Below are 23,106 nucleotides of genomic sequence, written 5' to 3'. Positions count from 1 at the left end.
CTCAGACTTTCTAGTACTTTTTGGTAAGGCAAGGAAAAATGTAGAAGCAGGACTGCCTCCACCCACTCTCTCCCCTACTCCCAAGGGGGGATGAAGGGATCTTCAGTTGGAATTTAAGTCCAGTCATTTTATAAGACTATTCTGATTTTGTTTGCCACTAAGTAATGATCATGAAAACATGTGTACAGAATGGTTTGTAAAGAGAATACATGGCTGCAGGTGATACAAGAGCAGGCATCCTCTTCACCTGACAGTCACTCTAGGGGACAGGGTGGCAACAGCAAATTTCCCTTGTTTGTTTGGCACTTTCTCCAGTGAAGGTGTGATTGTATTGTCCACACTTTTATACGCGTGACCTAACTGCTGGTACATAGCTTTGAAACCATCCACCATTAATTTGTCTCAGGTGACTGAATTGATACAATATTGTGCCACTGGAAAAAGTCATTTTAAGAACTCAAGAACTGAACATTTATTTTGCCTTCGTATGAAGGCAACTAATGACCATACAGTTTTGACTTTGTGACTACGACTTCTGACTCACTTCCTCCAACATTGTCTAGATTGTTTCTACCAAAAATATTTTAGACAAAGAACAATACTTTTTATGGTTGGCCTGAGGCACTCTAAAATTGATTTATGACTTAAAGCAAATTGCTACTAAGAATCTGCCCTTCCCCTCCCAGAAAAAATATCATAAATACTGCATCAATAACTTCACCGATTTAAGCTGCAGAAGTCCAGGGATCATGTATTTGTTTTATTCAAAGCATTTTGAATAAGCAAATGAGAGCTTTTGGCTGAATTTCCCCAGCTCCAGGCATATCTCTGTTACAGTCATTGTTGTGTGAGCCATAATATTGGCTTGAAAACGAGGTTAGTCCTCTACTCTTTGCATGGGCATCACCGAATCCATCAAATCGCACCAGATTACATCCTATTTTCTGCATCATTATTGTGACCATACATGGAGTTCCTAAGACAGGTATTGAGAAATTTCTGCAATTGCAAGAAAATGAAATTATTCTAAAGCTGCGCTGTAGAGCTTGGCTGTTGAGTTACAAAATTGAGCACAGAGTACTGAAGCATATCAGGCACTGCAAACACAGGTCTTAGTCCTTAACAGAAACACTGATGACTCATGGTTAGTAACCTCAGTGATCCCATTAAATTGGTGGCATTACTGGCCCTTCCTAGACAGGCACCTCTCTGCTTCATGGACTAGATCTAAGCTTCTGAGTAGTTACCAGTTTCCAATGTGGAAAGAATAAGACAAGGTAGATTTTATGGAAGAGGATTGCCTGCCATTACATGAACTACAAAATAGTTTCATATATTTCATTCATGCATTTGCCTCCGAAGTCTTAGTCTGTAAGAGTAGTTATAATAGAAAATATACTGGTTTAACCTTTTCTCACACAGAGCCTGAGCTGTGCCTTTTCAAAGTTCTCTCTAAGACTTAAAGCTTAGGTTTAGGAAAAGTTTGGGGCACAACAGTTGCAGAGGTACATGTACCGCTTTTTAGTTAGTTACTTAAAGCATTTTTACATGATTTAAAGATTTTGTGGGTTTTTTTCCGGGTCTGCTTACCTTTCTTTTCAGTGGTGGAGACTCATTTCAAAAAGAAGGCAGCAGGATGCAGAAATCTTTCTAATTTTAACATACTTTTAAACATTCTCCTGCTGCTCTCAGGATACATATGCCCTTGTACTGTGCTTTTGAAATGTATTTAAAAAACAAAGCCCAAAATAGAGGAGCAACCTTTTTGAGGTGATGTAAGACATACAATTTCTTCAGGCTGGCAGCCACAAACAGCAAATCCCATCTGAGATTGCTAACAGTCAGGAAGGAAGGCAAGTTGGGAAAAATTAAAAGGTTTTTTCCAAGATTAGAAACCTGGTATCTAAAGTCAGTATTGCTAAGAATATCTATGCTCTCTCTTCTGGTTACAAAAAAGATACAGTTAGATATAGCCTGAATAAATAGTATCTGCCTTTCTAGAAAAAATCATGTTACAACAGTGATGTTTAATTGACCAAGCAGTACGGTGTTTTAGCAGTTGCTCGTTGCAGCTCAGCAAAGGAAACATGGTCCTCCTGTGTTGCTGAAGTCTCGAAGGTACAACATTTTCATCAGAAATCAAAAGAAACTGAGTTGCCATGCGACCACTAATCACAAGCTAAAGTAGAATACAGAATCAGAGATACCTCAGTTGGACCTTTAAATGCACTAACGATGTAGAAGTAAGGAAATATAGAAATATCATCATGCTGCTGAAAGGAGGAGTGGCCAGTGAGGCAAGACAAACCACAGTAGTAGGCAAGCAATGGGAGCCCGGAGAATTAACTTCCTGAAATACGTCTTGAATTTTGGAAACTTAGTATGTATTTTCCATGTAAGAATCTTGACGACGGTGGGTCACTAAAGCCAAACATCTGAAGTGTCCATCAAAGCTGGCTACTCCCCTTACTATGTCACATTTCAGGTGACTTTTTACGGTAGGAGCTACAACGTAGCCAGTAAGTTGCAGAAATATTAAAGCAATGTCCTGCCACCTTAAAATCTTACTCTTCTAAGAGAATGGGCGATTTTGGCCACAGCTGCCCTCTCTTCCTCATTTTCTAATCTTACACATATTAGACCATTATCTCTTGCCAGTGGAAACTGGCAAACACAGCTTCTGGGGAAGAAACTCACTTGAACATGTTCAGTTTGCTGTTTAAGCACAAAAGGGTAGCTATAGGATGAATGTACCGTTTACCCGGATGAAAGTTGCAGCTGTGTCCTGATTCCCTCTTAGGAAGCTCTCTACAGTACATGGCAAAGAAGTTTAAAAGCTTGTTTGCAGATAGAGGAGATAGAGGAAAAACATTGTATTTGGATCATTTTATACTGCTTTTATCCATTCTCTCATCTGAATCCCAGAGGCTTATTTCAGTTTTTCTCCTAGTGTCACATCTTTGGATGCACAAAAAATTACAACATTCTTCTTTGTCAGAGTGCTTGGCAGACCAGGCACGCCGTTGTATGAGTTGACTTCTTCACAAGGTCAGTTATTCAGCCTACAGGCATGCAAACCAGCAGCCCGCCTTTGAGCTGGTCTGATCATTTGTCTTACCTACCTGTAATGGCCTGGAGATGGCTGGCTTGATTCCTGACATCTCCCAAACCTGCTTATCACCTTGTTTATTGTATAGCTCCTTAGCCCCTTGGTGATGACATTATACTCAGTTACAGTTGGAAAAGCCACCACCCAAAGTTTTTATCCTTGGCTGTGACCAATGCACATTTTCACAGTGGCAAGACTAACTTGCAATAGGTAACTCCTTAAAACAGAGCTAGAAGAACACGTAGGTATGCAGATGGGGACAGGTAAGCCTAGGACAGCTGGCTGCTGTCATCTTTTTCCTGACTGACAGGAGGTGATTACATTACAGATCTACAGCAGCAAGCTGAGTACGCTGTAATTGAGTACTGCCTCAACCTGAGACACAGGCTGAGCAGAGAAAGGGCACATTGATAACGAAGGGGCTCTGGGTACAAAAAAAGAGAATTTGCTACCATTCTGCTTCAGAAGCATGTATCTTTATGGCTGTTGTCTCCTTTAGTCAGTCTTGTGACAAATCCTGATATTTTGTGTTTCAGTTTCCAGTATGGTTTCCATAAAGCAGTACTATCTGCATGTGAGTAATCTAGGTCTCAGTGCCACAGACAGGGAAAAGAAATTAGCTGTAAGTACATAGCAGTGTCAGTGCCTTCCTTTGCACAGCAAGCCTGCAACTGAGGCCCGGATCCAGCAAATCTCTTCATTATCAAATGCAAAAATAGGGTCTTGTATTACAGGATCTCCCCAGGGAGTGGGTTTTTTTAGTGGCAAGGGGACTTGAAGCAGGGACTTTGCTTTCAGGCTTCTAATGCAAGAGTACATGTTGGAGATGCACCATAAAGTCAGGAACGTGTTGCGTAGTTCAGATTATCTGAGGCAAAATAATTGTGGAAGCCCAGAGGACAGAAGAAACATTTCAAACATGCCAACAAGAAAGCATACAACAGCAGAAGGTGAGGAGCTGGACAGATTTTCTGTCCAGCACCTGGCCTTTCTTTCTGCTAAAAGTGTCATTCTTTCAACAATATAATGAGCCTTTCAGGTGCTATCCGACCATTGTCACTTCTGTGACAGCTGTCAGCTTTTCTTTGCCATCTTTAGGATACACTATGCCTGTTCATTTATTATGGTTATATTTTTACTTCTCTGGATCACTTTACCTTCAAAACACCCTTTGTCAATGGCAAAGTTCCTTTCCACATTGTATTTTGACAGAGAATATCAAACCTATTGAGATTCATTTAACAAAAAGGGCTACACCTGTGAATCCCACCATCAGCAATTTTGTTGTGTTATCTCACCTAACTTTACATGTCTGCAGTGGAGACATTACGTATGATTTACTCAGTCTAATATGTTTTTACAGTTAGTTGGGAGAGGTAGGCACATTGGGCTGCTGTTGAAGACACTTACTTCAGGACAAGATCACCCAAAGCATTCCCTGAAAGCACCTACTTCTCTCCATCATGCATGATGGTGTACTAGCATGGCCAGCGCTCATGTCTCACAAACACTGCAGATGCCCCAAGGAATACACTGCAGACACCTACAATCACTCTGACAAGCCCCATTGAGCAAGTCCTTTCAACAGCCTTGGTGTGCTTCGGGATTAGTCCTCAGAAATCTCTCCTTGTCTTCCAATCCATTTTCTGAACACTTGCTCTTACAAGCTGCCCATCTCTTTATTACAAAACTAAGCACTTTGACTAATCCAGTCAAAGTATTTCTGAGATTTTGTTACTCAGGAATTCAATATGTACAATCACCCAGATTTTTGTTTCGAGATTTAAAATATAAAATGTGAGGGTGCAAGCTCTCATTTCTGATCTATGAAAATCTCAGTTAATTTAGAGGCCTTATGGCTATTGTTATATCAGTTAAAAACTCCCTGTTACATGTATTAAAACAGTCCAGAAATACCAACTGGCAAGTAACCGCAGATGAGATTTAGCAATACCAAACCATAAAAAAGGAAAGGCCCAGCCACTTTATAGGCCTTTTTCATCGTTAGAGGCACAATTCAAATACCCCTGTATTTAATGATATTTTCCCTCAAGTTCAGCAAGCTTTAGAGTGAGGCCATAACTGTTGTGTGTTTATTGATAAATTTTCTTCCTGAAAAAAGGAAGCCTTGTAAGAATTACACTGAAGAAAATGCTTTTAAAGACTGCCATCTTCTTTCACTGCAGCAACATAAGATGAATCACTGTAAGGAGTGCCACTTGCACTGCTATGTATTAAATATATAATGAAATAGCATGTATTTAAATATGCATTAAATGCATTAAATTGTATAGCAAGAAACCAAGCAACAAACTCAGTGGAGTTAACAGAAATCTTACTGCTCCCATGGGTTTTAGTATCTGTACAGGACTGCAGGATTCTTTTCTTTTTACAATTAAAAGAAGTTGGCTGCAAAATCTATAGAGCATACATTTCTGTGCAGGAAGCCATTGGGCACAGGAAGGTCATGACTCACAGCATCATAGCCTGCTAATTAATACATGCTGCTTTTCTGAGTATTAATAAGTCAGTGAAGGATTTGAACTCAATAGGACTCTCAGTGTCACAGAGACCCAAGTGAAAAAATCTCAGACAAAGGAGAAATTAAGTGTCAAACTCCAGTCAGAATAAAGAACTGGCGCTGCAGAGCAATCTCATATAGGAATGAAAGACAATTTATGGAGGTGAAATCTTGGCTTCTTTAGCTTCCCCATGGAATTTATGGTGGTGAACACTGACTTGTTTAGCTTCCCTGTCACCTCATTAAAGCTTTCTTGTAAAGTTACAGCTTTGGAGGCTCAGAATATGTCTAGTTCGGATTTTTATCGTTCTGATATCCAGTTTATCAGACAATGCACTGCACTGTTCTCCAAGTTTCCTTTCCCATTGAGACCTGCTTTTTATGCCTTCTTGTCAACAATTATCCTTTCGGTATCTTTGCATATTAACCCCTACTGCTCCAGGTCTACACCTGTCTTGGCCACTCTTTACCTCACCATGCTAACTGTTTGATCCAAAGAATGTAGGGGTAGGGGTGGAAGGGAGGAAGTCCTGCTGTCTTCATTCCATGCGGTGTAGGTCATGAAGATTGTTCTTCCAGCACCAGAAGGAATTAATATGTCTTAGCATTTTCCCAGCTGTCTTCACGTCAGTTTCTCACTCTCAAGCTGCAGTATACCTATTTGTCATGTCATTTAAAAAAAAAAGTGAGCCCTCCACCAGAAATAGCAACTGTATCATAGATGGGGCTCAGACCCTTGCAAGAAATAATGCAAACAGAGAAATATGAGGAGAAGATGTTCCTGAAGTAACTGGCAAAGAGGAACAGAGAAGATGGATAAGGTTGATCTTACCACCTGGCAGATGGAAGATCATCGTACAGCTGACTTAGCAGCATTGAGGATATTTATTATTGTTCACAAAAGTCACAGCCATTGTGATCTATAAACAGAGACTTGGATAGTAGTCTGGTTCACCTTCCTAGTGACAGAAGTCCTCAGTCACCTCCTGCACTGATCCCCTGGATTTCAGGGATGCCAAAGGGTCAAGCCCTCTAGAAAAAAAGTAGTTTTCATTGAGTACAATAAGATTCGACTGAACACCAGGTAAAGTCAAATACTGTTGTCCATATTTCACTGTGCAAGAGGTCAAGGCATCCAAATGAGCCCATCATTTTTCTGTTACACTTTGTGCTTAACACATGCCTCACTGTTCCAAATGGATTCCAAGAAGAAAAAAAAAATATTTAGTTCCAATGTTGGATCTGTCAGTAACAAAGGACTCCTTCTGATTTACCTTCATTTGATGCTTTTGAACCAAAAGCCAATAGCACATAACATATTTAAGAAATTACGGCTGCACTGGTAGACAGTTCCACGATCTGCAATTGGAAGCCTCTTTGTCCTATTAACTGGTGACCCATTTGCAACACGAAACCATTGTCTGTTCCTTTCCTGGAAACCACAGAGCACTAGCCTTGCCTTACAAGTTTAGACAGTGTCACCACAGAGGATTGTGTTCAGCCCTGGTACCTGGGGGACAATTGCCATATGGCCAGGGGGTAGGAGGACTGACAGTGTTTTCCTAATCAACCAGCAACAGCTGGAGCAGGAGAAATTTGTAAGAAAAAGGATTTGAAAGGTGATTGTTTTGAAGGCAAGAAAGCTACCTACACTTTAAGCTACTGTCACATTAGGTTTCTCCCTCCAGCCCTCAGCTGATTGTAGAAAACTGTGATAGATTTTCAGCTGCAGACCTGAGACTCAGGGTGGAAGGACAAGAGGGATTATTTAGCCAGAAATCTCCTACATCTCTTTGGTAGTTTAAGCATGTATTCAGCCAAACAGCTCTCCTTCCCTTGCTTCTAATTTAAAAAGGACTTCACCTGCCTTAGAGCAGTATTAGCCCTATTTTACAGGTAGGAAGCAGAAGAACATCGTCAATGAAGTGACTCAGTCTGGAGCATTTTTACAGCTGCTTTGTGCTGCTGAAGTACAATTGGAAACAGTGATCTATTGCCTGTTGGGAATTACATTCCTTTTTTTTCCTCAGTCTATCCATTTTTTCTACAATAATTTACGCTTACTATCTTACAGTTCTCAGCTCTCCAGGAATAAATTCCAGCTCAAAGATCCCTCTGTCCAGAAAGTGCTTTAAGTGCTATTAAGAAACAGGGATAAACACAACGTTCAGTTCGTATTCACCAGAGTTCTGTTCATATGGAGCTTTTTGTACTAAGACACTGCCCAGCGACTCAATCAGCAGAGCAATTTTAAAAAATCAACTTACCTACCACAGACTTGAGCCCCCAGTGTCATCCCTTGGCTGTACAGCTTCTGCAGCACACAGAGCAGTAGAGCAGATCTTATAATTAATTGTTAGCACTCACACAGGGAGCGTCAATACAGAGACTTTATGTTTTTAAACAGAGACCTAAGTCACAATTTCTTTTCATGTATGCTCTTGTTGCAGTGCAGGAGAATAAACTGTCAGCACTGGACTGTGCATTTGTTTCTAGATTGAAACTGCGTATTGACTTCGATGCAGCTGTACAGATTTATGCCAACTAATGACCTAGCTGAGTTGGGTTCAAAGTGACAGGATTTTAACAAAATCTGACATTATCCTGGCAAGCCAAGAATCAGCTCGGCTGACACTTTTTGCAACAGAGAAGGGAAAGTTAGCTTTCAAATATATTCTGCATACACCATCTCCTGGAGGCCTTGGGAACATCTCCACTTCCCAAGCCTGAACACATAGGACAGTTTCTGAACAAAGCCTCCACTTCCAGAAGTTCAGCTGTGAATTTTCATCTTCTAAAATTTGAAATTCATATGCTTCACTGTGAATAATTTTATTTATTTTCATCTTCTTCTGCACCCCATAAATATTCACTAGTTAGTTTTCAAAAACTCTTGCAGATAAGTAAGGAAAAGCCCATGAACAGAGTTCTACATTGTTTGGGGTTTTTCAAATTTTGTTTGTTTTGTTCTTTTTCCCCTGAAACTTTACTTAGCACTAGCAATTGCATTTCTTTTATCAGTGGGTCATGAGAAATCTATTAGCAGCTAGACGACCACTTAAATGTATTGGTTGCATAAGGCAAGATAAAATGCTAATGCTTCATACACTGAAGACAGAAGACTCATTGTAAAACAGCAGATCTCTAAAAGCATGTCAGTTCTTCACAGTAAAGCAGACCACTTAATGCTACACCTCTCCAGCGATTAGCAACAGAAACTGAACAGTTTTTCAAGATTCTGCAGCAGTTCCCTGGCAGAGATCGTGCTGGCACAAACAGCAATTCTGCTGATATACGAGATGTCCATTAAACACTACACTTGGTGTTATACCAGGTAACCAGCACTATCATGGGGCAGAGCTACTGAAATCTTTTCATAGTAATTTTTCCTCAGAAGTTGTTGGAAAAGTTAGGAAAGTGTTTTCAGCCATGTTCCCTCTTTCTATACCCTATTAAAATTAAAAAGCAGTATTGTAGGTGGTGGTAAAAGCTGAATCCATGTTAACTCTGCATCTGTCACTGCAGGGTGCAGTCACTGGCACTGCACTTCACTGTATAATGGGTTGCCCTTTTCTGATTTCCTTCAAAGAATAATTCATGGAGCTGAATTTTGGAAAGGAGAGGTTAACTGAATGAATGAATGATGAAATAATTTTAATGATTTCAGATGCCAATTAGAAACTGAGTTCCTGAAGCATTTTTCCTCCAGCCAGCTGTCAAGATGCACAGAATAGTCTTGAATCAGATTCAGTTAGGCAGTTAGTGCACCCGATCAGTCAAGTACTGGGAAAGCATTCCCTAGATTTCAGTCACTTATGGGTTCATTGCTTATAGAAAATAGCCATAATTTCACTTCCCAACAGCTGCTCTGTTTAGACCTTCCTTATCTCTTCACAGCTCCAAGCAAGCTCAAACTCCATGGGATCAGAAGGCAATATTGTATTGCTTGCTTTTTTGGAGCTGAGACCATCTTTTCACTGTATTTATATTCTGAACACCTGGGTTTCCTACACACTGCAAAAATACATGACAACCAAGTGTGATGCAACATCAAAATGATAGTAGACATAACAACGAGGGCACCAAGGGATGAAATGTCTTTTAGCCAAATCTTCTAGCTTTGCAGCACTGAAAGGTCATACAGAATCCAGAACCTGCTAGAAAGACCTCAAAACCCAACAGCCCAACTCTGGAGTACGTCAGGGTTAACTGCTGACAGCACCTCATGCATTTCCAGTTTTAAATCCCAACTTGCATTTCTATGCCTGAGTCTTTTTGAGTCTGAGTCTAGGTGTTCTCAGCCTAGCTGATGGCACTGAATGCAATGGCACTGTATTACATAAACTGGAATGTGCCAAGTAATGCAAAATCCGTGACATTTAGGATTGTATTTTCCTGTTTCTGCTCCTGTGGTTTTATCACATTGGTATTTTCATGCATAATTGACACCCCAAGCCATAGATGTATGCACATGCCCAATTCTTCTCAACATCTTCCCAAGTAAAACGAGTTCTCCACTTCCCACTCAGCAGATGTTTTAACAACAGAAGACAGAAACCAAGAAGATCTAGAAGTAAGGTGCCAAGCCAAGGGAACTGGTAGCTGCAGCATTTGCTTTTGGCAGTAAGCAGCACAAACATCATTTGTCTAGTAACACAGTGCTATACAAGGTACAGAAGACTCTGAGAAGTCCCAAAGCTTTTCCTGGCACTGTCAGAGAAGCTGGATGTTCTGCAGAGCTCTTTACTTTCCTTAAACACTACATGACCTCCCTGTCTCAGTGCTCAAGTGACCCAACAACCATTTCACCTCTTCAGCACTTGGAGGCATTCACACAGTGAATGTGAACACACGCGGCATACATAGAGTAAGAAAACGTTACCCCTTGTTTGTTTTCTTACCCATGGTATGTTTTCTTAAACAGTGAGATTTGTTCTTGGAAATACCGGCACAGCCCATGCATCCCACAGTAGATATTGTCCTTAGAGGTCACAGGGACAGCATGGGTACCCCAATTCCAGAAAGCATACTTACTTCCAAAGTTCTTTACCCTTTCTCCACCTTCATCCTGCACTTCCCAGCAGCATTTCCTAGTCCTCCCTCCAAGAGCTCTGTCTTCATAGAAGGTGAAGGTCATCTTCCTGAACCATCTGTCCCTGACTTACGCAGCCAGAGCCTCTGGTCTTGGCATTCCACAGCTCTGAACCTGTGAAGTCAGAGTACTGATTCAAGACGACAAGTGCTCAGCCCCCTCTGGCACTACATCCCTCTGCTGCAAGGGTTCTCATGACCATCTCTTGAGTTTGCCCCACACACAAACCCAGATCCAAATAGGAGGTCACCATGTGTCTCACAACTTCATGTGCAACAGCTTTCTCACAGTAGACTGGGGAGATGGTTCTAAAAATTTGGGATGCACCTAACTAGTATGGCCATTCATGGTAAGAACACCAGTGCTTCAGATATAAAATTCAGTTTACTAATATGAAATCCCTGATCTCCAGTATTTGAGCTGCAAAAATGATAGGTAGCTGCTAGAGCCTTCCCTTTTTTGGGAGAGCCACTAACCAGCAACATTAAATAGCTTTTTAACCCCTGAAAAACATTGGCTTTTAACTACTCCATTGATACATTCATATACACACTGTTACATTGCCCAGGCCGTTGGTGCTCCCCTACTTCTCCCACTTGGCAGCTCAGCCAGTTCAGTTTGCAGTTTGCTGTGGTGCTGCAGTGGCCTTGCTAGCCAACATTCAAAGGGCTGGTTACTTGCTAAACACTAACAAGTCCCACACACGTCAGCAATGCTTAGCTCCCATGCACTGCATGGGAGAGGCTGCTTGGTAGTACAGACTTAGCCTACCGGCTGAGGAGCAATTATCTTCAGGAGCAATGACCCTTTTAAAAAAACGAGTTATTTTCTTTGCTTCCAGGTCTTCAAAAGGGAGGTCTGGCAGTTATAGAGACAAATAAAGAGGGATATATCACCTGTACCCATAACTATCTTTGCATCTTGTTCAATGAATTGTCAAGCCGGGACTTCATTGTGCCCTGAAGGCCTCTCTCTAGGTCAAAACAAACCTTGTTCTTTCAATTTCTTACAGCTATAGATGTCTGACTTTGGAGGGACCTTGTAAGGTTATCTAAGCTGAGTGCCAGGAAAGCTCATGTCTGGAGATGGATCTGCAGCTATTGCGTTCATTTATTTTTAATCATACTTAAATCACCAGCAAATCTCCAAGTACTCTATGGATACAAAAAGTGTCAACAGTTCCTAGTGCCCTGCTTTGTGATGGTTATTCACCTTTCACTGACTGAGCTTTGAATGAAAAAACACAGTAAAGTATACACGGAAGTGTAGTCTCCACATACTAGAAATGCCTATAATTTAGACAGCTATTTCTTCTCAGTAAGATAGCTTTTATATTTGCTATTACTGATAAAAAAGCAAGAAACTGTCTCCCCCAAATCACCAGTTAGAAAAAAATATAATCCATTCTTGATTCTTCAAATTGTGATTCTTCAAATGCTGATTTTTCAGAGTTCATGATTTCTCTGCAGCCCTAGGCATTAGGATTCTGTTATTAGTTTAAAGAAAACAGAAAGACTCTTTCAGTAGAGGACTCTTAAAATATAAGAAACACAAAAGAAACAGAGCATGAGATACAGAAAAGAGAAATATAAGAAGAGATAACTAGTAAGGCAAGACTCACAGGAAGACTGTGACATTTACCTATCCTGGTGGGACACAGGTATTTGTGGTTTCCATCTTCTCACAGAGTCTTCCCAGGAGAGGACTACAGAAACTAAGAAAGCAGCAGTGACAACTGATGAGTCTTGTTTCCATCCTGAAGTTTTTATCTTGTGTTGAAGCAAGTAACCCTTAGCAGTCTTAGTAGATTAGCAGTGAAGGTAGTGCAGGTAGTCAGTTATCTGCTTTTGGCAGCATTTTGCATTGTCAATCCACTATTCATATAGCTGCAAGCAAACCTTCTCCTCATGTGGATAAGCAGCAGTAAGAAGAAAATAGAAGTCCCAAAAGACATAGAGGATTAAAACACTATTAAGATTTATCCTTCATAAAAGGAATCAAGAGTCATCAAACACAAAGTTGCAGACACATTATTATGCTTAAGAAAAAGCATAGCTTACCAGAAGCAGGAAGAGCATAGGGTGCAAAGGATCACTACATAACTTCCCTACATAGACTTTCCAAGACTTCCCACCAGACATATAGTGTTGCTAGAGACAAAATACTAAGCCAGATGGACTTCTGATCTAATACTATTCTAATGTTGTCATCATTTGTGGTGAAATTTGACAATGTGCCCAACACAAAGCAAAGCATGGACAGTCCTCAATAAGGCATTTGGGATAGAAAATTGCATGGACTTGCAGTTTACTCTCTCTTTTGTACTAGCCTTTCTCATAGAGGCTTAAATATTTAGCTAGACGTAGACATTGATGACAGTCTGAGTGAGGGATACCTTCCAGTGAAGTCAGGTATCAGCAGTCTTTATCTGCAGATCAGATGTTGCACTGCAATTGGCATCACTAGGTGGGCCACAAATATCACAACAAACACCTAAGTTGACTTGGAAGCTGGCAGCATGGTCCAGTGTTGAGACTCAGTGGTTTTTTTGGTCTGTTCACTGAAACTGCCAAGAAGTAAAACCCCAAAAAGTAGTACTGACTGTGGCGACTAGCTTCTTGGGACATGGAGTGCATGGAGCCCACTTTTAAGCAAGTCATCTTCAATGTCTCGAGGCTAGACCTAGGTTTGGGTTGACAGCACTGTGCTGGAAGTCTCCATGATGTTTTGTCACAGCACCACTCTCTGTTATTTATGTCTTCTGGCACTTGAATGCTGCTTCCACACTTCCAGGCAAGAACATTTCCCTCTGTGCCCACAGTCCTTCTGGCACAGCATGCACTATGGCCAGCTCCGGATGGAGGCACACCCTGCATTGCTTGTCCTGTGATCATTCAGACCGGAGCACCTCAAAAAATATGCCAAGAGTCCCTCCATGCCCACAGTCTTGCATTTACCACAGATCTCAGTCCTGGGTTGCAACTTAGGGACCAGATCAGCTGAGTACAATGTGGAAAGCACCTGCCCACTTTCCAGATAAAAATTACCAGAAATACAGTATATTCATAGCTTCCAGGACATCAAAATAACCATCCAGAAGACCTTCTTCTGTTCCTTTTCAGACTGAACTAGATCACTGTGCATTTACAGCCTACCTCTGTTATTCTTAAAAAAGCTAGGAATATTCTTTCATCCATGGGATCATTGAAAAGAAGAGTGGGAAAGGTCTTTTGTATGGCTTTGTGTTGCCCTACACTCTGTTTTACATAGATGATAATGCAGAGAGCCAGGTGGACCAGCAGAACACCTCTTTGCTTGGTCTTTGCAAAGCAGAGCATGGCCATGGTGAGATCATCTTTGCAAGCCGCTGTGAAGACCGTGAGCTTCCTGGGAAGCAAACAGAGCATGACTACTTCAGGCTTAGCTTTATTTGGCTTCCTGTGCTCTGAAAGTTTGACCTTTTAGAGGCTGGTACATTGCTGAAGGCTTTCCAATTAGTATGGTCTTGGCAACACTCAGCCATCTCAAGGAAGTGCTTGGTGTGGTAGAGAACACTGTCTGACACCTCCACTGCAATTTGAGAATTTCCCCATGAGTCATTAAACGCTCCAAAGATAAACAGGGTACTTTAGAAACAGAGGTCTGTGAAATTTGTGAACATCCAGACTACTCGGGGCTTTAATACAGAAGGTGGAGCCAGTTGTGAAAAGGACACAGAACTGCAAAAATTGTCTGTATGTGTATAGCCTGGTAATCAAGCTTACAGCTTGGGCTATGCTGAGGGATATTCTTCCTCCTTCTCACAGCCAGGGGAGACTTTTTGGTGTCCACAACACTTCAGTCCTTAGTTTCTCTGCGGAGAATGGCAGCAAAGACAGCAGCCATCTGTGGTATGGTGTCTAGGCTTCTAGAAATGAAATGGTGGTGCTACCCTTCTGCAGAAGACTAAATGACATCCTTAAGGAGTCAATAAAAGACATTCTGCCAAAACAAATCCAGACTGTGGGTCCTTCACTGGCTACCCGGAGCCCTACAAAGTGGATCCTGGCAAGCCTAGAGGCTTCTCATAACATTGCCTGAAACGCTGACTGGTTTAAAGACAAATAAAACAACTAAACACCTAGATTTGGGGGTTCAGGGTGTCTCAAGGGAAGTGTTCTTCACATTTGAAGAAAATCCTGAGGGTACACAAACAGGCTAGTCAGTCACCTAGTCTTTTCAAACTTTTTCTGTGATGTGGAAAGCTGACTGCAGGAAAACATCAGAGGCAGTTCTATGAATGCTGAGAATTTCTGACAAACTGTTCACACATAAGACCAAGATACCAGATGTGAAGGAGGCAAATGACTCTGCTAATCTGTAATTTCATCTCCTCAGCTCCACCACCCATCCCAAGGGTTTCGGTTTGGAACCGTGCGAGAAAGCAGCGCAGAAGACTATGTGAGGCAGAGCTTCCCAGAGATGCATGAGTACATGCGACGGTACAATGTCCCTGCAACCCCGGATGGAGTAGCATATCTAAAGTGAGCCTCTGCATGCAACAGTAGATCTGGTCCCTCGGCCAGAATGCACAGCAGTGAGATGGTGATGGGTTTCCCACTTTCAGTCTCACTTATCCCACAAGTCAGTCATTGAAAGGAGTGTGGCAGATAGAGAAGAAAGCACCTGGAGGGAGTGATACTTGGAGAGCAAGCTAGCGTAGCACCAGGTGGAGTGTTTCCAGGGGAAGCAGTGCTTCGCACTAACTGCTAGGGTGCCATCAAGCATGGGCAACATATAAATCCTGGTAGGTTTCTGTGCTTGGGAGCCCTTCATCAGGCAGTGAGAAACATTCAGAAAAAAACATCACAGTCCAAGCAAAAGCTGCAAATGAGGTTCCTCAGCATCTTCAGCATGCTGGGAGGAGAGAAGGTTCTCAGAGAGAAACCTTAAAGCATTTATCATTAAAATGAATAAAAGAAGCATTAGACTGGTAAAAAGTAATAAACACCAAATCTTGCTTTATGGAATCTGGCATCACTGTGGCAGATAGAGAAGAAAGCACCTGGAGGGAGTGATACTTGGAGAGCAAGCTAGCGTAGCACCAGGTGGAGTGTTTCCAGGGGAAGCAGTGCTTCGCACTAACTGCTAGGGTGCCATCAAGCATGGGCAACATATAAATCCTGGCAGGTTTCTGTGCTTGGGAGCCCTTCATCAGGCAGTGAGAAACATTCAGAAAAAAACATCACAGTCCAAGCAAAAGCTGCAAATGAGGTTCCTCAGCATCTTCAGCATGCTGGGAGGAGAGAAGGTTCTCAGAGAGAAACCTTAAAGCATTTATCATTAAAATGAATAAAAGAAGCATTAGACTGGTAAAAAGTAATAAACACCAAATCTTGCTTTATGGAATCGTGGCATCACTGTGTTTCAGAGACATGTGTGCCTAACAATCTGGGGTCACACATTTGATTCACTGCCAGGAAACACATAGAAGTTGCATAACAAATGGCCTGAGAATTTTTCACCAGAAGTTGTTTCCTGTTTACGTATTTTTCCCAGACCCATCCTAACAATAATTAAGATACATGGTAGCTCCTTTGTGTTAAACTGGAATCAATCCATCGAAATCAATGAAGTAATGTAACTTCACATGAGGAGCACACCCAGACCTTTAAAGTGACAAGAGTGGAGGGGGCAGTCCTTGGGTCAGATGAGAACAGGCACTGCAACTGTTCATTTATATCATCGTTTTATGCAAGTGTGCTATTCATAAATGATTATGTTAGTAAAATTCAGTCCTCTGTGTCCATGAAGACTGAACATAGAGAAAAGCTGATCTGGGTGAAGGAAATTAATTTACCTCATATTCAAGGAGAAAGGAGGAGAAACACCTTTGTATGAGTTATCCTCCTGCATTTTTGCTCTAATAAGAAACCAAGACAACACTAGTATTTTAACAATTTTTTATTTTTTCCAATAAAGCTTTGTGTTACCTTTCAACTGAGTTGAAGTCTAACATATTGTAGTATTTTCCCTCTTTCAGATCAGGAGTACTTCACAGGAGCAAAATAAGTCCTACCCCCACTGTCCTGCTCTAGATGCACAAAGTTTGTATTTCATGCACAATTCCTTTCTTCAAAATATAAATCAGTTTTGCAGAGTCCCTGGTCTCTGTTTTCACTCAGTAATCAGTCTTAGACTGTGAAGTGATTCTGATTCTGACTTTGATGTTGAATACAGGCATGATCCAGAGAAACTCGATGCCTTCATCATGGATAAAGCACTCTTAGATTATGAAGTATCAATAGATGCTGACTGCAAGCTTCTAACTGTGGGAAAACCCTTTGCCATTGAAGGTAATAATCAGTTTTATAACATACTGCTCTATTTCTCATGTGTTGCATTTGCTTTATTGTGATTTGGTATTCTCAGTGAAAGTATGCAGGCGAAACTGTGGACCCCTTGAAGATTATGGTAAAATTCTCAGTGATTAAGCAGAACCAAGGTTTCACCCTTTTTTGTGGTTTTTGAACTTTCAGATCACTTGTACCATCTGTTGCCATGCTGTATATAGGAATTATTCAAAGTGCTGATACGGTCTGTCTCCAAACAAGTAGGAGGCACCGTCCATTTCACTGCTCACAATGACATAAAGTAGCTCCTGAAATGAGGCTTGCTTTTTGTAGGCTCACTTTCATTACACGTGTTCAAAACCCACTGGAATATGTTCAAAATGCTGTTCTACAGTTTCACCCTCATCTGAAGCAGATAAATACTGTTCCCATTTTAAAGGTCAGCTTAAGATTCCTGCTGAATCTGTAGCTGACTGAAGCTAAAGAAGGGAGCCTACCCTGGTACGCAGCCTCCTGCAGCCCTGGTGTATTAGCAAGGACAGATCGGAAGCAAAGCTTGTCTGAAGCTGCCTCCAGCACGGGTGAGCACGTTAGCAGCTATTAGACTTCAGGAATCACTTTTGTGATAGGTGGCCAATGAAAATGATTGAAGCTCCCTCTTCCCCCCCCCTCCAAGGGCAATCACTCTGGCCGCTCCCATCATACATTAAAACAACCTCCTTCAGAAATGTTCAAACCTGATTGAGGAAGGCAATATGCTAAATGAAGGCCAGAGGAAGCTGAGCATTTTAATCATTTCAGCTACAAGTCACCAGCATGAGGCATTTTGTAAAATGCTCCTTTTTGCTATAGCTCATCAGTGTCTCCCATGTGAATTCACACCAGAGACCTGAAAGCAATCCATTTTCTTCTTTTCTTTTTGTTATCAGGGAGGATAGATGCACAGAGAGCTGTTCAGGCTGTAGCAGGATTTGTGTGTGTGCAGCTGCATGTTTCACCATGCGTGTAGAATCTGATAAATCTTCCATTTCAGAAAGGTCAGCTCTACCGAAGTAACCCATCAGCTTCCACAACTTTGAATGAAGTAAAGCAAATTTCAATACAGAAAAAACAAATAAACCCCAAACTATATGTTTTTACATAACTGGACTTCATATCACCTAATTACTAAACACTTAAATATGCTGAAAATGTGGTATTCATGGTATGCCTTCTCTGAAACCATTCCTTTAATGTTAGCAAATACATTCAGGTGGAAATACAGGCACAATGTACAAAAATCAGCAGCAAGGGAGACTGTTGCGTTGTAGGTACGCATATCACCACATCACTCTGCATCATTGAAAACCAAGCCACTGTGATGGCAAATTTACCACTCATGTCCAAGCCACTGTGATGGCAAATTTACCACTCTTGTACATTTATGGTTTTTTTTTCCTTTCTTCCTGTGTTGGCTTTTTTTTTTTTTTTTTGAAGGACACAGTCTGAAATTCTGATTTCTGAACTGAAAAACAAAAATCCACAGTGGACTAGAAAGGAATCTCTGCAGGCAATTGGCAGGACATCTCTGCATGCAACTGCATGTCTTCCAGGCATGAATTGTATTTGTTTTTCTAAAGTCAAAACCCAGATTCTGCAAATTGAAAGACCATGTTTAGAGTTACTGAATTCATTTTCACTTACACTAAAAGTCCTTTACCAGCACTTTAACATGGTAAAAGACAACACAGTGGCTAAAAACTGTATTTATTACTATCTGAAGGTCCACATCACTGCCAGAGCAGAACTGCACGAATGGAAAGTGTAGCCCCTGGACTTTAAATTTCTGTGTGACAACAGTACAGACTGCTCCCATATACATTTACATAATACACAGCTTCTCATCAGAAAATACATAGGAAGAAAAGAAAATGTCACATGTGACACCAGTTACATCCACTGATCTAAAAACATAAAGGGATCATAGAATGGTTTACTTGACATTAAGGCCCTTTTGCATTGCTAAAACAAGGTGAAAAAGAAGAACCCATGGCTAGGGCATGGAAAAGGCTGTGTTTCTAGAGATAAGACAGATTTATTCATCTATCTGTACCTCCATCTTAAGTTTTTGAACCTCCAATTTTACACATTACTTTTCTGGCCTTAATAATTTTGAATTTGCATATCCTGTTTGTATTAGGCTACTTTATTTTGCACAGCAAAAAGGCTCATCACAGCATTCTCAGTCCATGGTAAGCCAGCATCCAGGTTTGAACTGGCTTGCTGAAACAGAATGCCAACTTGATCTGCCACACTGGTAGTTGATAGTTGAAATGAACATACTTTAGCAAAAAGCAAACAAGTAAGAGAGAGATGATTGTACTGGTTTTCCTTCTAGGATATGGTATTGGTCTTCCCCCCAACTCTCCACTCACCTCAAACATCTCTGACCTGATAAGCCAGTACAAGTCCCACGGTTTCATGGATGTTCTGCACGACAAATGGTACAAGGTTGTTCCATGTGGGAAAAGAAGCTTTGCTGTCACGGAGGTAAGCGATGAACTTGGGTCACATAAATGAGGATTTGTTCAAGTTGCCAATTATTTGCCCTCATTCACAATGTGCAGTAGATATACACACATGACAGAGATGGGCTGCAGCGGAAGAGAAGCATTAGGCTTCAAAAGCAAGAGATGCTAAGCCGAGCAGCATTCAGATCAGAGCACAAGAAAAACATCAGTAAGACTGTGCTGTTAAGTTAGGCATGCAGTGCATGCATCAGAGCGCACTTCTGGAGACAAACAGGCCATGTAACGTAGCATTAAAAAAAGTCATCTGGCACATTGCACAACAAATCGATCTGATTCCACTCAGTTATGTGTATCACCATCTACAGGATCTGTCAGTGATTCTGGACCATCTCACATGGGAGCGATAGCTAAAATAGCTAACACAGAGACCAACAAGAGCAGAAGAAGCAGAGAGAGTGGGAATTTAGTACAACCCAAATTTCTAATATAACCCTGACCACTTCCTAACATGGGTGGCAGCTACTTGTACCAAAGATAGGACTTCAGCCTAGAAACGGCCCGCTAAGGTACCATGCTAAGAACAGAAGAGAAGCAGGTCTTGCGTCTAAGTAGAACTACAAGAAATGGAAGTAAATCTCCATGGTTTTACGTCCTGGTATCAAATCAGAGGAGTTATGCCCGCTCGTGGCAGCTGAAGATGTATGCCATTATTTATAAGAAAAAGACTCCTTTTATCAGAATAGCAGTTTTTCATCAAGTTCCCTAGACTGTCAAGTAAAAAAAGATAAAGTACTAAGGAATCAAAAGATCCAGCATGCCTGAAGCTTAGAGCATACACACTTTTAGCTGAAGGTGTTCCAAAAGACATAGGTTACGTGTTCTCACTGCTAAAAAACATGTAGCTCTAAGTATGCTATCTCCTCCTCAGAGAGTTCAGCCAAATATCAAAGCAACCCTATGTGTTCCCCAAAGAAGTGGTAGCATGGCCATCCTCCCCTAAAAAAGAAGCCCAGTTTCCTAAGGCTCACTCCTGCTCTTCAGTGGTCACCTGAGCCTCTTGTCTGCAAACCTCTCACTGCTGACTAAATAACTAGAAAAATTGCATTTTTTAGAGATCAGACAAAGAAAAACCTCATTTGACTGCTTTAATACATAGATTGCTGGGCTATTTCTGCATCTCTTATTACATTTTTAACTTTTTCATTAAGATTGTGCCAATATGAAATAAATTATATTTTAACACCAGACATTCATAGAAGAAAATTCAATTTATTTTTATTCAACTTGTTCAACTCCTTTTTTTCTTTTTTTGTGTGATTAATTCAACACAAGAAAGCATGTTTAAACAAAAGTGTGTATTCACTGCTATTTCTGATCTAGCTTATCTGAAGATTATATTATCATCTAACAAGACAGGCATCTGGGGAATTTTCTTTATAATGTAGCTGACATACCTGTTCCTGACAAGTACTTCATTCAATGACCTCTTATTACTCTACATTTTAACACAAACTTTTTAATTAAATCTCAGGAAAATTGCCAGATGGTAATGGTATTAATTACCACAACTGTCTTAAAACTGAAAACTCTTATAGCAGAGACAAACTTACCTTCTTAGTAAATCCCCAGTGATGAGATATAAGGAGCTTCCTCTTATCATGATAATCTTACTCCAATAGCTGTATCCAGGACTGTATTCTCTGTATTCCTAGAGAAATAGCTCAGACACAGAATCAATTCTAAACGCCTTCCAGTTAAAAAATATGGTTTTACTTAGTACTGGTTTTCTCACAGAATATATATTTGCTCCTTTAAGCCAGTGGTCTCTAGAGTGGGGTGCATACAGCTCCTGGGGGTGCATGAGACAATCCACTGGGTTGCAGGAAGAAAATACTAGAACTTTAGTAATACATATATATTTATATGTATAGATATATAAAGTTATAAATAAATATACATATATGGGGTGCATGCTCAAAAAGTTACTGATAGAGGTGCGCGATCAAAAAAAGTTTGGAGAGCACAGCTCTAAGCCATAGGATCTCAAGACTGTCTCTAGAAACAGGAACAATTTTTTCTGCCATAGCAAATACAGTAATAGAGAAAATAAGCGCTGGTTGGGCAAACTGCAGAAGGCATATTACAAAACCAATTGGATTTGTCTTTTTGTGAAGAAAAGCAAACATGAGCAAAGATAGAATAAACCTTGCTTTCACACGGGAGAGAAAAAAATCTGATAAGCAGTCTGTCATTTTTACAGTTACTCTTCTGAAAGCCCTTTGCAATTTAAAAATATGAGGAAAGACCATACCATTTTCCTGCACAGCTATTGCTAGTACATTATCTCTGAGGCAAACCCAGTTCTTTCACCTCTCTAGATTTTCATTAACTCCTTCATGTTCAGTGATGCAATACTGAGAGTCACTGGTTTCCAGTGACTTAAACTTAGCCTTAAACTTCCCTGTGTTCATGGCATGAAAAAACAATGACATGGTTTAAGTACTCAAAGATTCCTCAAGGCCTGCCAACAAAGGGAGAGGAGGTGGGAAAAAAGCTGCTCCAGTCTGAAAAGAAAATTCTGATTTTTTCATGTGAATAGTCCCATGGACGTGTAACCTCCACGTGATGTCCAGAAAGGAAGGCAGGTTTAGCTGCTCTGGGACTGGTTATCTGACTGTAGTCCTTATTTGATCTTCAGTTGTGCTAACCCAACATGCATAACTGGGTTTCCTCTAGAGGCTAAGGTCCAACAAGCTGGCTCAGGTGAGTGAACTGAAGGACTCGAAAAAGTCACTCAAAGACTTTGTCTTTGAACAAATCTTCACTTACTCAAAGGCCTTATGCAATCAGAAAGAGTGAGCAGAAACAAAAGACCACTTGTAAGTCTGTGCCGTTGTGGGGTAAGCTCTGCTAAGTCCAGACCTTCCTTTTTCTGAATTCTTCTACTTCTACCACATCTCCCATGAGCATCCCCCCTCCTCTTCATCTGCTCCTCTTGGCCAAAACTTGCAGATTTTAGAACTTGCAATTTCACAGCTGAGACAAATTTACTAAACTGAACAGGGCCAAGCAGCAGACACTCTAGTCTAAAGCATAGTTTCCCCATCATTACGTCAAGAAGCATGGGAATTATTCCTGGTCTTATCTTTATGTCAGTTTATATCCTTTACTCTTGCACAGCCCAGAAATCTCCATTATTTAACTCCATGCAGTCAGTCACAGTGACATTCAACAGATTCACTGAAATGTGGACAATGTTCCACACAGAAGCAGGTAATTCATTTTTGAAAAAGTCTCAGCTCCTAAGTGGGTAGTCATTCACATGGATTATATACCAATCTAAGACCCAGCAATTGCCTTTTGATAGCTAGAGTAAGGCTTTGTATTTTTCTACATCTTTTTGATAAATTTGGTCTGTGACACACTGCACCTGTTGACCAAGAGTAATGATCCAAAAATGGGAATACACGTAGGTGAAATATTGATCGGTATAGCCTTTAAATGGGTGAAATATCCGTCTTCCTTTTTTGTCATTACCTCTT

At 40.9% G+C, this 23,106-nt stretch overlaps 1 protein-coding gene across 1 annotated transcript in view; it reads left to right on the top strand.

Annotated features, from left to right (window-relative positions):
- The window catches only part of GRIN3A (glutamate ionotropic receptor NMDA type subunit 3A), a 43,415-nt gene that overhangs the window by 7,886 nt on the left and 12,423 nt on the right, over positions 1-23,106 (top strand). The window contains exons 3-5 of the mRNA XM_009290955.2: positions 15,100-15,245; positions 16,942-17,057; positions 19,432-19,583. Of these exons, the coding sequence (XP_009289230.2) occupies positions 15,100-15,245; positions 16,942-17,057; positions 19,432-19,583 (414 nt within the window). The remainder of the gene's footprint in view (positions 1-15,099; positions 15,246-16,941; positions 17,058-19,431; positions 19,584-23,106) is intronic.

Source organism: Aptenodytes forsteri, unplaced genomic scaffold, assembly GCF_000699145.1.
Source record: "Aptenodytes forsteri isolate BGI_AS27 unplaced genomic scaffold, ASM69914v1 Scaffold462, whole genome shotgun sequence".
In the NCBI taxonomy this organism is placed as follows: Eukaryota; Metazoa; Chordata; class Aves; order Sphenisciformes; family Spheniscidae; genus Aptenodytes; species Aptenodytes forsteri.
This window is presented reverse-complemented; position numbering and strand designations above follow the sequence as displayed.